The sequence below is a fragment of the Protopterus annectens genome, chromosome 8.part1 (genome assembly GCF_019279795.1).
Source record: "Protopterus annectens isolate FY-2018-M chromosome 8.part1, PAN1.0, whole genome shotgun sequence".
Taxonomy (NCBI): Eukaryota; Metazoa; Chordata; order Ceratodontiformes; family Protopteridae; genus Protopterus; species Protopterus annectens.
In genome coordinates, this window is record NC_056742.1 from 484,769,520 (window position 1) to 484,785,023 (window position 15,504).

General features: G+C 42.1%; 1 protein-coding gene across 1 annotated transcript in view; it reads left to right on the plus strand.

Moving 5' to 3' along the window:
- CHD9 (chromodomain helicase DNA binding protein 9) overlaps window positions 1-15,504 on the plus strand; it is a 2,842,495-nt gene that overhangs the window by 1,884,532 nt on the left and 942,459 nt on the right. The window contains exons 21-22 of the mRNA XM_044082017.1: window positions 9,097-9,293; window positions 9,397-9,596. Coding sequence (XP_043937952.1) covers window positions 9,097-9,293; window positions 9,397-9,596 — 397 coding nt within the window. The remainder of the gene's footprint in view (window positions 1-9,096; window positions 9,294-9,396; window positions 9,597-15,504) is intronic.

Below are 15,504 nucleotides of genomic sequence, written 5' to 3' on the forward strand. Positions count from 1 at the left end.
CAGAGGTGATCTCTGCCTTGCATATAAGGCAAACTGTGACTCTGCATTATTGGAAGTGCTTCATATACAAAAGGCAAATGGTACACATGTTACTTGCTCTAAAGACGCAGTATGTGACATCAGTAAAACCTGCTGGAGGGACAGATGTGATTCCCAGAGGTTACCACACCTTTGGAACAGACTTTCCACTTCATGTCAAACAGAGCACCTCATTAGCCCTCTTCAGGTGCATTCTGGACAATTGGATGGGTGACTAAATTCACTCGGGGGGGGGGGGGTTCTACCTGTGTCCTTCCTGGACAGGGGCAGTACGTGCTGATCATGAAAGTAAGGGTAAGAACTTTGCTAGGCATGTAAGGGCCCTAGGGCCATTAGCCCAGTAACTTACTACGATCATTCCAGACAACTCTACAAGGCTTTTTCCTACCTAATGCACTCTTCTGTGCATTTTCCTTATTGTGATCTACCTGTCCAGTCTGTGCAGAAGCCTTGTCGACAGGTCACTGCAGTAACTGACATGCAGAAACAGATCTTTAGTTGTCCTGCACAGTTTATAATGCATTTGCAATATTGTAAAACAATGTGGTTACCTAGCTGTGCTTTCCTGTTCTGTACAGGTAGTCGAGTGTTGCCTTCCCTGCTTCCCAGTCTAACGAGTCGTTTAAAGATGATGTAATGGAGCAAACTTTACTGAATTCCTTCACAATGCCCTGTTCTTGTAAGTAAGAATTCCTAGCATGTACTTTGATGTGAAGTTGTTAAATCTCGCCGTTTATTCTCACTGATGGGTTCGGAGCTGATCCTCGGCTCCGACATGGCCGGTAGCCAACTCAAAGTTTAACAATAGCTCGAGAACAAGCCCCTTATCCCATGATGCACTGCTGGAATTACCTCATATCCAGTTTGCCGCGGCATGGATCTCTTGGTTTCGGCATTGCTCGAAACTGTTTTCATCTATTAGCAATTTTTTACAAATTTTTTTCTATTTTCTTATAGTGTTAGTTCTGTGCTACTTTAGTGTGATTTAGACTGTTAGCCCCTTCCTTATTAATAGTTGTTCTGGCAGTTTTTGGCATTGGCCTTTACTGGATAGTTGTGATAGAGTTTATTAGATAGTTTTGTCAGTTTATATACTTTTATTTATGTGTGTGTGTGTTTTTATATATATATATATATATATATCTATATATATCTATATATATATATATCTATATATATATATATATATATATATATATATATATATATATATATATATATATATATATATATATACACACACACACACACACACACACACACACACACATATATATATATATATATATATATATATATATATATATATATATGTGTAGGTATATATAGTGTGTACTAAAACTGTTTCATATTTGCTATTAGTTGTGATAGAGTTTAAGCATTAGCATAATTATGTCTGAAGTTAAAGAAAAATCTAAGTCTGACTTCAAGAAATGTCCAGATTGTGGACAAAAGATGTCAGTCACTGACGGGCACGTTCAGTGTGTATACAGTTTGGGTGCGAAACACCTACAAGAATCTTGTAGTATTTGTCATTCCTTCTCTTCTAGAGTGCTGTTAGAAAGGAAGAGAAAATTGATGGATCTGGGGCTTGCTTAAGCACCCCTTCTCTGAAGCTGTGAGTGACCAGGATGGTGCCAGCAAGTCATCTAAGTCTTCAAAATCTTCTGCGGATTCCAGGGGATTTAAGAAGGCTAAGAAAATGGATGATTCAGGGTCATCGGTTCCATTGACCTCGAAGCCGTGTGCGCCTTCCTGTCAGAGCCAGCTCACAGCCTTGGAACCGGTATCTGAGACTCCTTCATCTCCTTTGCTTCAAACGTCACCGTCTGTGCATTCATCGAAGTCTTCTGTCAGCCTCTCTGATCTGGATATGGACCATTTGGTGCAGAAGCTCTTAAGGGCACCAGGCCTTGCCAAATTATTGTCGGCTCCCAACACTCCCGTCGGAGCCGAAGACCATCACCCCAGACTTGACTGCTCCTCCTCCGAGCCGTACCGGACCTTCGGAGCTGGAGGAAATCGACCTGATGTTTATTGATCCTGTGGAGCTGAGACCTGCCCTGGTATCTTCGGTTCCATCCGCTCAGACGTCCTTGGCACCGACCGGGGACTCTAGGAGCCGACACTCTCCTGTCGGGTCCGGTGAGGGTAGTTGTACCGACTTGTCGGTGCCGACTCTTCCTCTCGGGGATTCGGCTCGGATGAGCTTGGCTCCTACCACGGGCTCGGAGCCCATGGCCTCGGTGCGGGAGGATCAGGCGATTCCTTCGGGTCCGTCTACTCCTTCTCATCGGAGCCGTGGTGCTTTTGAAGCTATGAGGAGAGTCATGTCTCCAAGGACATCTTCAGCATCGGGTCCAGCTTCCTCCTCCCCTCAAGCGCCTGTGTCTGCTTCTTTTTCCATCGGCCAACCCAAGCGTAGAGACCCTGAGCATCAGGTAGCCCCACAGGGCGCCCCTTGCTCTTCCGAGAACTCTCCAGAGGCTCCCGCTGAGGAGGTCCCCAGGAAGAGGTTGTGTAAGAGGAGACACTTGGACTCCCCTCAGGAGTCTTTGACATCTGACGCTGACTTTGATGAGTCAGAAGGGTCCCCTCGATCCCGCTCTGAGGATATCTCCTTTGCGGATATATTTGAGATCCTTGCGTAGAGGGGTGATTGGCAGTCCAAAAGCCCTACCGAGGACGAGTCAGTGCTTCTGAAGGTTTTCGGGTCTCAACCCTTCCACCTCTTGGGTGTCTCCACCTTACAACGAGCTCATGGATCTGATCTGTCGTAGGGCGTGGGAGTCGCCGGAGTCCATGGAACCTGTCCCTCGGAGGCCAAGTAAGTTAATCTCCGCCCCTGTGGATAAACCTTTTTTGACTAAGGGAATACCTGTTGATGCCATGGTGGTGGTGGCAGCCACCAACAAGTAAATGTCTGAGGTTTCCTCATCTATCCATCCTCCTAACAGAGATTCTAGGGTCATGGATAGATATGGGAAACGCATGTATAGTTCAGCGACTTTTTCTCTTAGATCACTGAACTATTTAACCCACTTCACCAGACTCCAAAGAGATCTCCTGAAAGAGCTAGGAGATACTCTCCAGGATACAGTAGCTGCAGGGTTTTCCGACAAAGTTACCAACCAGCTCGCTACTCTAAACTCGATTGTGAACTCGTCCATACGTCTCATATCTTATGCAGCTGATGGTTCGAGTAGGGCCGCAAGTTCAGGCATTGCTCTGCGTAGACATGCCTGGATGCATCTCTGTTCCTTTGCGGAGCCCTTCAAGTCTTCATTCATTAACACCCCATTTGATGGCTCATCCTTGTTTGGGCCCAAGGTCAAGGAAACTTTGACCAGGTGTGAGCAGGAAGGAAAGACTCTGTCTGCCGTCAGAGTCCGCTTTTCTAACCCTACTCGACCTTATCTCAAAGGCCCTAGGGGCAGAAAGATGTGATTCCGAAAAGCCCAAGGAGTCTTTCAGGACACACGTAGCGAAACCCCCTCTAGAGGCAGAGGAGGGGGTTGTAATAGAAGATGCCGCCCGCACGGCAGAGGGGGTCCACAACAGCAGGGTGTCAGAGGTCAATTCTCTGGTCAGCCCTAACAGCGCTCCTGAAAGGAGGCCCGGCTGTCATGCTCTGGAGGCAGTCGAGGGTCGCTTGTCTTTATACCCAGAAGCCTGGCTAGACATAACATCTGATACCTGGGTACAAAGCATCATCTCCAGAGGGTATTTCATACCCTTCTCTTTCCCCCCTATTCCTGTCAAGAGAATCCTGAACATTCCACCCAGTTTCAGGGAACAAGCAACTATAGAGGCCCACAAGTTGCTAGAAAGAGTCATCTAGCCAGTCCCAGCAGACCAAACAGGATTTGGAACTTACTTATGATTCTTTTTGGTTCCAAAGAAAACAGGGGACCGGAGACCTATCTTGGACCTCAGCAGACTCAACCAATTTGTGAAGAAAGAGAAGTTCCGAATGGTCACGCTTCAGTCCATACGTCCCTTTTTAGGGAAAGGCGATTGAATGTGCTCCATCAATCTCAAGGATGCGTACTACCATATAAAGATGGACAGACACTCCAGAGATCACCTGAGTTTCTGGCTGGGAGTCAATCACCATCAGTTTCGAGCCCTGCTCTTTGGTCTCACTACATCCCCCAGAGTTTTCACCAAATGCATGGCAGTGGTCACGGCTCACCTGAGGCGTCTAGGATTCCAGGTGTTACCATACCTAGATGATTGCCTCCTTACCTCCACCACCAGGCATCAACTGATTCAGGCAACCAAATCCACTCTGACACTCTGCAACCAATTAGGCCCTACGGTCAACTTCGAAAAGTCTGTCTTGTCGCCATCGCAGCATATCGTCTTTATAGGAACAGAGTTAGATACCTCAACCACCAGTCTACATCTTCCAGCCAAAAGGGTCTCATTGCTTTGCCAGCACATCGCCTCATTGGTGTCAAAGAACAGAGCTCCAGCCACAGAGGTCTTGAAAGTATTAGGTTTGATGACGGCAGCAATATTAGCCATTCCTCTTGCAAGGCTGCATATGCAAATTCTTCAGTGTCTCTGTTCACCCAATGGTCTTACCAGGAATTGCCAATGAACCATATGATCCTCATCACAAACGCATGCAAGATGGACCTTCAGTGGTGGTTGACGTCTCTTCATGTCACAATGGGATGACCCTTTGTGCTCCCCCCCCCCCCAGTAGCCACTGTGACCACAGACGCTTCCCTGATAGGGTGGTGGGGACATTTTCAGGGAAAGACTGCCCAAGGCACATGGACGGATCAAGAGTCACATCTGTATATCAGTGTTCTAGAGATGAGAGCAGTACTTCTGGTGTTGCAGTATTTTCAGGACTCTCTTCCTCTAAAGACGATTGCAATTCAGACAAACTACTTTTCAGTGGTCTGGTACCTGAACAAACAGAGCAGAACCAAGTGTTTACCCCCTTTGTCGAGAAGCCCACAGAGTATGGCAATGGGCTGTGTCATCCCAGTGTTTTCTGTTAGCAACGCACATCCCGGGGAAATCCAGTGTTATAGCAGACAAGCTGAGCAGGGCAATTTTGTTGCCTCACAAGTGGTCTCTCAACCAAGACATTGCAGACAGGATTTTCCGCAAATGGGGCCAGACTTGCTGCGACCTTTTTGACAGTCATATCAATACCAAATGCAGAAGCTACTTTGCCCTGATCCCCCCTCTGGGACATCCCCCGAGAGAAGCACTCGTACACTATTGGCCTCCAGGTCTCCTATATGCATTTCCTCCAATCCCATTGATACCCAGATTTTTACAGAAGGCGAAGTCGCTGGGAAGGACTGTAATGCCCTCCCATTGGCCTTGACAGATTTGGTTTCCCTTTCTTTACCGTCACCTGCTGGAGGATCCATGGATCCTGGACCCAGTTCCAGATCTCCTGACACACCTGTCAGGGGGACCTTCATCCTTCTTTGCAGTCACTGAAGCTAACTGCTTAGCTGATCCAGTTCCCCACATAGCCAGGCTTCATTCCCTGTCGTGCGGCACAAGATATATTCTATTGTCTTTTCATAAGTCTTCGACCAGAAAATTATATCTCAGTAAGTCGAAGAGGTTCTCCATTTGGGCCGGTAAACAAAAAAATGATCCTTTTCAAGCTCCATTGTTGTCCATTCTAGATTTTTTGACTATGATTTTTAAGGAGGGAGCAGCAGCTGCTACAGTTTGGGTTCAGTTAGCTGCTATATCCAGTTTCCATCTTGGAATTGATGGTTTAAATATTATGGCCCATAAGTTATCTAAGGTTTTTCTCAAAGGTACTTTTCACATGAGGCCCCCACTGATGTCGCCTTATTCTCCTTGGAGTTTGAATTTTATGTTATCTCAAATAATTCTTTCCCCCTTTGAACCAGCATCATCTTGTGATCTCAAATTTCTGTCCTGGAAAACTATTTTTCTAGTGGCCATTACTTCTGCCCACAGAAGCATTATCTATCAGATCTCCTTGTATGATTTTCCATGCAGATAGAGTATCTCTTAGAACAAGCCCCTCCTTTTTGCCTAAAGTTCTGAGTCTAATATCAATCAGGTCATTGAGTTGCCAGTCTTCTTTCCCAACCATTCCAACAAAATAGAATACATGCTGCACAAACTTGATGTGCACAGACAGCTCAAATTTTATCTTGATAGAACTAAGGATATTAGGAAATCAGATCAACTTTTTGTATCCTTTTCAGAGGCCAGAAACTGTAGACCAGTGGCTAAAACAACCCTTTCAAAATGGTTATCAGATTGTATCTCATTTGTTCATGCAACTGCTAACATACCCTTGCCACACAAGGTAATTGCTCATTCAACCAGAGCCATTTCTACGTCTTTTGCTTTTCTAGCTAAATTGCCCCTTGATAACATTTGTGCTGCAGCCACTTGGTCTAAGCCTCATACTTTTATCACTCATTACAAAGTGGGTAAGGCTTCCAGGGACACGGCTTCTTTTGCGGTCCTGGAAAATGTACTCCCATGAGCCAACCAGGATTGCGGGTGCTAGGGACGCTACACATCAGTGAGAATAAACGGCGAGATTTAACAACTTCACATAAAGAAGTTATGTACTTTCCATAACGTTCCATGTGAGTTGTTTATCTCGCCTTTATTCTCATGTCCCTCCCTCCATCCCCACCTGGCTGACATTTGACTCAGAGGCTGGTATCATCCTGGTTGTTCAATTCTTCTTATTCTTTTTCCTTTTTGGGAGAGTGGACATCTTCCAGGGATATAGTACACACAGCAAACACAATCTGAGGTAATTCCAGCAGTGCATCATGGGATAAGGGGCTTGGTCTCAAGTTATTGCTAAACCTTGAGCTTTGCTATCGGCCGTGTCAGAGCAGAGGATCGGCTCCGAACCCATCAGTGAGAATAAAGGCGAGATAAATAACTCACATGGAACGTTATGGTAAGTACATAACTTCTTTTTTCTGATGTCTGTTGAACTGTAAGTCATATCAACTAAATTTGTCATAGAGTGCCCTCTTCATCACTCTAATTCTGTTCATGAGTTTGTAGTAAAGCTTTTTTTTAGTGCTCTATACCTGCTTGAACAGCCACAATGCCGACACCTGTTTAGTCAGCACCATCTGGTTGACAGGTGTGCAAGATTGACAATCCCCAGAAAGGGGAATATGCTCTTTTCCAGAAGATTATGCAGTCTCAGAATTAGTATGTGTAATTAGGGGGTTTGGAGGGCACAGTCCCTCCCCACATGGTGGGTGCATGGGGACTTGACCCAGCAAAAAAAAACACTTGCCGTTGGTTTAAGTCCATTCTGGAGCAATCCCCAGAGTATGCTCAGAACTTTAACTGTATTTGTTAATTCAACATTTTTACATCGTTCTCCTGGGTGTTGGCATTGTGCTGTTTGTCGGGTGTAGACCATCCATGCATATATATATATATATATATCGGTACTGGTTGCAAAATGATTCAGACATATTCCCAACATGTCCGTGACTGTATCTCAGAAGTCATAAACTGTTGTAGTGACCCCACATGTTCCCCAAAATTTTAATATGTAGCTTTATTACTCGGTAGATAACTCTGATCAAGCCTACACCTGTGGACTTGTGTCCTCCATTGAAGTAACTTCTGCTCGGGTTCCAACTTTCTGTGCTATCAGTTGCTCCATTTTCTTATTAGTAGCAAGATTAGTTTTGCTGTTGGTTCTCAGTGTGGTATGAGAAGCATTCTGTGATGTAAATTCTTGGGAACTTCGTCACCTAAGTCATCTTTGTCTGTTGCCAGAATTCTTATGGGAGAAAGTCATCCTTCATTTAAGGCAGTAATTTCCACTGCATTTAACTCAACTATTTTGAGTATTTCCTTTGAACACCTCACCAATGGAAGTTCGTTCCACTGCTTCACGTTTTGAAAAAAGTAGAGGAGTTTCCTTGGGGTCATGGTCATATTACCCCTATTCACTTCTATCAGAAATGTTGGGGGAGCAAATTTTTTAACTAAGGAAATGATTGTTATGAGCTGAGATATAGAAACTGGCTTGCCTACACATACTAAGGCCCTACTGACATTAATGTCATTAGCTGACAAAAAGCAGTTACTGTAAAATGGAAATCCAAGAAAAAAAACAGAACTATTGAATGTTGCAAAGGAGATAAAAGAACTGGAGGTGGTTATCTTTAGAAAAAGGAGAGAGCAAATTACATAGAAAAAATGGAATTTGTAGAAACAGTACATGTAGACTAATGTTCCGGAGGAGGATTAATATTTCAGGGAAGGTGTGACTTCAGCAATGTATGTAATGTATAATGCACACAGAAAAACTTTGTAATGTTTCAGTTTTAAAATTGAACATGTACTTGTGTTAACTGTAGTAATATATGATGTTAATAAAGATGCTTAAAAACTAAAGGTTATCCCTAGTCAGTGTAAATGCTATCTCTGCTGTCTCTTGAAAATAGACCTTGCCTATTAAGACTAACCTAGTCAGTAAAAAAATAGATGAATAAATAAATTAGTGGTTATGCTTTCGACCACTGTTCAGAACACATTTTTATAGGTAGATTATCATCACCCTGCACTGTGTTAGCTGACCTCAGTGTTTTTTTGTCAAAAGGGGTGTCTTTATTCTTGCATAATGCTCTTTACAGAAACTTTTTGTGTTGCAGTTGAAGTCATGAAGTTATAGTTTGTTCAGATGAATATTGCTCTTTAAAAACAAAGAAAATGATTTGTTAACTGGTAAGTGGATTGGTCCAAGACCCAGGTTACAAGGCAGGTGCAACAAATGTAAAGAAAGATATCTTGTTTCTGTATTTTTTCTTTTAATTTTTTTCTTTTTTTGTATGTGTTTATAACAGTGATAGTCTGACTGATGTTTGCATTTTGTGAATTAGAAATTTTTGTAGAAGAGTACTTGTAAAGCTTTTGATTTTTTTCTTTGTTTAGATTGTGTTCAATTTCTGGATTAAGTTGAAGAAATCCTAATTTGCAAGGACAGTCACTTAGAGAAACTATGGTAACAAATTGCAAACATTATATGCTTTTGTTTTACAGAATAGCCTGGTGATTGATACCCCAAGAGTAAGAAAGCAGACAAGACCCTTCAGTGCTACAAAGGAGGAGATGCCAGAATTGTCCGAGCCAGAAAGTGAGGGGGATGATAAACCAAAACTCCGGCGGATTTATGATCGTGGCTGTGGTTATGGCAGAACGGAGTGTTTTAGGGTGGAGAAGAACCTCTTGGTTTATGGGTAAAGAAGTGTTGCTCATTTTCATAATGTTCGTGACTTTGCATTTTTTTAGATACATAGCTTAATTAATTTTTATTTTTGCTGATGTATTTTTTTTTATCAGATGGGGGCGATGGAAGGACATCCTTACTCATGGGCGCTTTAAAAAACAACTAAATGAGCAGGACATTGAGGTTATTTGCCGAGCCCTCTTGGCATATTGCCTTCTTCACTACAGAGGAGATGACAAAATTAAGAGCTTTATCTGGGATCTCATCACACCCACTGAAGATGGACAGACACGTGAGCTCCAGAACCACTTGGGTAAGGAATTCTTTACACAGTTCATGCTCATGAAAGTTTTAATTTCCTGTGTGATGTTATGTTACAGCTCTGGTATTAAAAGCATGAGCCAGGGATAGGATTGCCCAAGTTCAAAATATTTTTCCCACTAATCACTGCAGACCTCCAGAACAAGAGAACACAGACAACTTTGAAATAAAAGCAAGAGTATCAGGACCTCAGATCAGCTGTTTGTGTCTTTTGCATTAGAGAAGGAGGGGAAATTTTCAAACAGTTTCTAAGTGGCTGGCCTGTTGCAACACTTTTTGTTACTGTTAGAATGGGAAGAGGTTGGCATGAGCTGAGTGTGCCCTCATCATTAGGGAGTACCACAGCCACTTTGGACTTTCTTTGAGGGGAGATTAGTGTTCAGGCTGTTCTTGAGGCAGGTATTTGGTCTCAGTCCATACATTTTTCAGACACTTTAGGCTACACATTGATTCCAGAGCCAGGGATGGGTTTACGTTTGTCTTTCTACAGGGCTTGTTGCACCCCACCCCAATCTGTCTGTCCATCTTCCTTACGTTTTGAGCTCTGGGATTCCTACCAGTTTTGTGCAGTGATGATCTGTATAAAAACACTTTACATTTATCAAAGACAAATCTTGATGATTGGATGGGTAATAGGAAATTCACCCCGGTGGTTCTGCTTGACAGGGGCACAGGAAAATAATTTTCTTGGGTGGCGAAAGCCAGGGTACCTTTTTGGCTAGGCTTGTATAGGCCCTAGGGCCAATAGCCTAGTACCTACCTATGAACCTATAAAATAAGCTGATAAAGGAGGGGCCATATGACACCAGTGCCCATGACCATTTCCCTTTGGTAACCTTGGATATAAAGTCTCTCTTTACTGTAATCCCTAATGCTTATGGGATTGACTGTATAAGAGAGATTTTACAGGAATATGGGTCTTCCCCTGCCAGATATATTGAGACTATTTGTGAACTTTTAGATTTAGTCCTGGAGAACATCTTCATCTTTAATAAGCAGGTGTACCATCATATCTCTTAAACGGCTATGGGCACTGCTGTAGCTAACACCGATGCGAATCTAACCCTAGAAAATGGGAGAGAACTAGTGTATATGGTGAGGCTAATCCATATGTATCTAACATCTCGTTCTATAAACGTTTTATGGACGATATTTTTATGGTTTGGCATGGTAGTGCTATGGACTTACAGAATTACCAGTCATCAAGATTTTTCTTGAAGAGTGCTAATGAGGAGTTTTGTTTGACATAGATAGTCTGTTCCATAGTATGGGAAATCTCTGGGACAGGAATCTATCCCTCCAGCATGATCTGTTTATTGTGGTGACAAGGTTTAGGTCCCTAGAGCGTGTAGCTCGGAGGGGTTGGGATTTCTTTAAGTGAAGCATGTCCAACAGTTCTGGGTCTGACATAGCTTTGTATGTTAGGCAGAGATTGCCTCTGAGTAGGCGATATGCGCCGGAGTGAAGCTGGAGTTTTTTGAGATGGTCTTCGTAAGGCATCTGTTTGAGGCCAGTAATCCTCTTTGTGAGGTATTTTTGCGGCCTTTCCAGTTGTTGTAGATGTCTTGTGAGGTACATGCCAAAAGGGGCGTTGTACTCTATAATTGGTCTGAGTGATGAGTAGAGGGGAACAATGACCTCTTTTTTTCTGGATGAGAAACCTTTTGTGATGAGGTGTGTCACGTAGAAGGATTTCCTGACCACTGTGGCGGTGTGATTATCAAATGAGAGACTACTGTCCAGCTGTGTCCCAAGGTCTTTTATCACACTTTCGGTGTTAAGTAGACTACTGCCTTATGTGGTAGTTCATGGGTACAGAGTTTTTACCAAAGGGGATGACAGTGCACTTTTTGTCATTGAGCTTGAGACTATGGCTTTGACACCAGGCATCTGTCTCAGTGAGGCCCTTTTGTAGGATGTCCACATCGTTAGGAGTTTTGATTATGGCTCCTAGTTTGCAGTCATCTGCAAATTTAGTTAGCCAAAGACCTTCTGTGTTAGCCTGTATTTAAAGAAGTAGATACCAAACAGGAGAGGACCCAGGACTGAGCCCTGTGGTACTCCACTTGTCACTGGTCTAAAGTCTGATTTGGAGGCTGCTACTTTCACAATGTGGGTTCTCTCAGTAAGCCATTTGGCAATCCATCTTGTGACATAGGGATTTATACCTAGTTTAGTGAGTTTATCTATAATTCCAGAGTGGGGGATGGTGTTGAACACCTTGGGGAGATCTAGATAGGCTGTGTGAACCACCTTACCCTCATCTATGGCTTTGGTGACTACTTCAAAGAAGTCTTTCAGGTTTAGGAGACATGATCTGCCTTTTACAAACCCAAACTGTGTGGGGTCCAGAGTTTGGAGATCTCCACTGTCTTTGTTTATGAGTTCCATGATGATACGTTCCATGGCCTTGCAGACCAGGCTCATCAGGCTAATGGGGCAGTAGTTCCCTGGGTCTGTTGTGCCCCCCCCCCTTTTTGGAGTGGGATAACTGTCTCGGTGCACCATTCAATGGGCACAAAGCCTGAGGTGAGGCTATGATTGAGCATGGTACCTAGGTGGGGTGCCAGTTAATTCTGTAGTTCGTGTAGAAGGCAGCCTGGGATGTTGTCAGGTCCCATGGATGCTGTGTTCTTGGCTTTGGAGAGTGAGGTTTTTACCTGTGCAGCTGTGATTACAAGAACTTTGCATTCTTCTGGTAAAAAGATGGGCCCTTTAGGGGGTGAGAGGGGGGTAAAGTTAGCACTGAACCTGTCTGCCAGGATGTTGGCAATGTCAGTTGGTTCTGTATATTTAGTGTCGTGCTGTAACTCAGAGCAGATCTGAGTGTTGCCATTGAGATTCTTGACATAGCTATAGAGTGCTTTGTGGTTGTCTTTGGAATCAGTGGCAATTTTGTTTTCATAACTAGCTTTGGAGGATTTTGAGGGATCTCAGCTTCTTACTGAGGCTGAACAGGGAGTTCCTCCAGTCGTGGGATTTTATTCTTTTTTGCAACAGTTTCTTTCTTCTGTTGTAGAGTTTGTTTATGGCAGAAGACCACCAGATTGGCTTCCTTTTTTTGGAGGACAGCATCTTAGTTCTGTTAGGGATAGCACGGTCCATTTATAAGTGCTTATAAAGTGCATTTGTGTAGGATTCAGCAGTCGTACCTCTATTGTCCATCTGCATGGGTGTTGTGAAGTTTGCCACTTCTGTCTTAAGCGTGAAGTTGGCTTAGGAGAAATTTTTGACGGTTGTTTTCCTAATGGGGGCTGGGAGCGGGATGTGGATGTCTAGGGTGATTAGCTTGTGGTAGACAGATACTGGATTCTGTTAGAAAGGATGGGCCATATATGATACCAGTGCCCATGACCATTTCCTTTTGGGTAACCTTGGATGTAAAGTCTCTCTTTACTGTAATCCCTAATGCTTTATAATTATTTGATCATTATTTTGTAATGATTTTAATGCGTCAGACTCTTCAACAGTTAAATTATACCTTTTCTTAAACCTTTTCTTGTCCTAACAATCCCAAATTTGTTTCTCACATATGTCATTAAACACTAATAACAGGGTCACTAACAGGAATAAAAGTGCTACTCCTTTTCAATCGATTGCCCATAGTATTACCCCTATCATTATAGATATTCTTCAGGTTTAAACTCCTCGAAAGTAAATTTAAATCTGTAATCATATTGACCAAATCATCAGTTCCCGCGGGAAGAAATTTAATCCCATGTGATAATAAAAACATCCAGGTAATGTAGTAGGTAATCGGATAACATCATCTCCTAATGAGCAAGAATTTGGGAATCCATTGAGCAACTCTGCAGATGTAAATATTTCTAATTGGTCTAATGCACAACGGGGTCATACTAATACACAATCTGTTAACTGTCCTGATGTAATAATAGGTGGTCGGGTAACGGTAACTCCTAATGAGGAAACAGCTGGGAACTTATTGAATCGTCCCTTGGTTGTAAATGTCTCTAAGTATGAACTTATTGAAGCAGAGATGTCATTACAAAATAATGATCAAATTATAAAAGAAGCTGATAAAGCAGGTGCCATTGTATTAATGGATATGGAGCAGTATTTACAGTCCATGGCTGAGTTACTTATCAGATAGGCAGACTTTTAAACGTGTTAGTAGTAAAGAAGTAGATACTATGATAAGTAAAATAAATATGTGCGTATATGACCTGCAAGTGATGGGTGATATAGATATTGACACATTTCATTTTTTTAATTGTACCATGTCCAACTATTCCTGTACTTTATGGACTCCCCAAGATACATACGTTCCTAAAAAAAACCCCCGATGAGACCAATAGTATCGGGGAGGGGATGGATGATGGAATCTATATCTGTATATTTGCAGGATATATTAAAGGGTTATTTGAAATATATACCAAGCTATATTAAAGACACTGGTGATTTTTTAACCCAGTTGCATAGCTGGTATGATAGCAGTACCCATGACCATTTCCTTTTGGTAACCTTGGATATAAAGTCTGTCTGTACTGCAGACCCTAATGCTTATGGGATTGACTACATAAGAGAGATTTTACAGGAATATGGGCCTTCCCCTGCCAGATATATTGAGACCATTTGTGAACTTTTAGATTTAGTCCTGGAGAACATCTTCATCTGTAATGAGCAGGTGTACCATCAAATTTCTGGAACAGCTATGGGCACTGCTGTAGCTAACACCTATGTTAATCTAACCCTAGGAAAATGGGAGAGAACTAGTGTATATGGTGAGGCTAATCCATATGTATCTGACGATATTTTTATGGTTTGGCATGGTAGTGCTATGGACTTACAACATTTCTTTAATTATTTGAATAATACTGTTGAATTTCTAAAGTTTGAAATGACATTTTCTGAAAGCTTCATAGATTTTTTTAGATGTAAAACTACGACTAACAGGAACTGATTTGGAGACGTATATATAAAAAAGATGTGCAGGTTAATAAGTACTTGCATAAGAGGAGTATGCATGCAAAAAGAACTTTTAAAAGTGATCTCAAGAGTCAGTATTTACAAGCGAGTAGACTCAATACTAAGATGTCTGTGAGATGCAAATGCAAGAAATGACCAATAATTTTTTGGAAAGGGATTATAATACAGATGAGATAGAATTGGTTAATAATGATGCTCTACAATTGAGGGATTCAAGAGTGAAACCCTATTTTTCTGATCAGGTGAATACTAATTCTGATGATGTCAACTCAACATCAGTACAATCTTTGAGGTATCTTATGACCTTTAGTAGAGCTAGTGAGACAGTGGAACATGTTATTAGAAATAATTGGGATATCCTAAAGGCCATACCTGGCCATGAAAGATGGCTCCCAGATAGACCCTTGTTCACTTATCGTAACTGTAGTAATTTAAAGAAATTATGTTGTAAGGATTTTTCCTTAAATAACAAATCTGTTCCCATCTTTAGTAAAAAAAAAAAAAAAGGAACTTTTCCTTGCCACAGTTGTTCCTGTTGTCCAAATATAAATCTATCGATTGACTTTGTACATCCTGTAAATGGCAGGAAGTTTACTTTTCACTGTACTGCTACATGAAATACATTATCTGTTATATGTCTTGCTACATGTAATAAATGTTCATGTTTTTTATGTTGGAAAGTCAGTGAGAAGGTTAAAGGGACAGGATAATAGAGCATAAGTCCGGAATTCGTAGAAAAATACTTAGTAATTCTCTAGCCCATCATATTAGTCAAACTGATGATACACACCAGTTTACATTTAGAGTTATACATGTGGTGTATCCTAATGCTAGATGTGGTGATGTAGTTAACAACATAGACATGAAGGAATATGAATGGATTGTTCGACTACAGGCAGATAAATATCCAGGTCTTAATAAACAGGTTACGTTGAAACCAGTTCTGAAGTTTA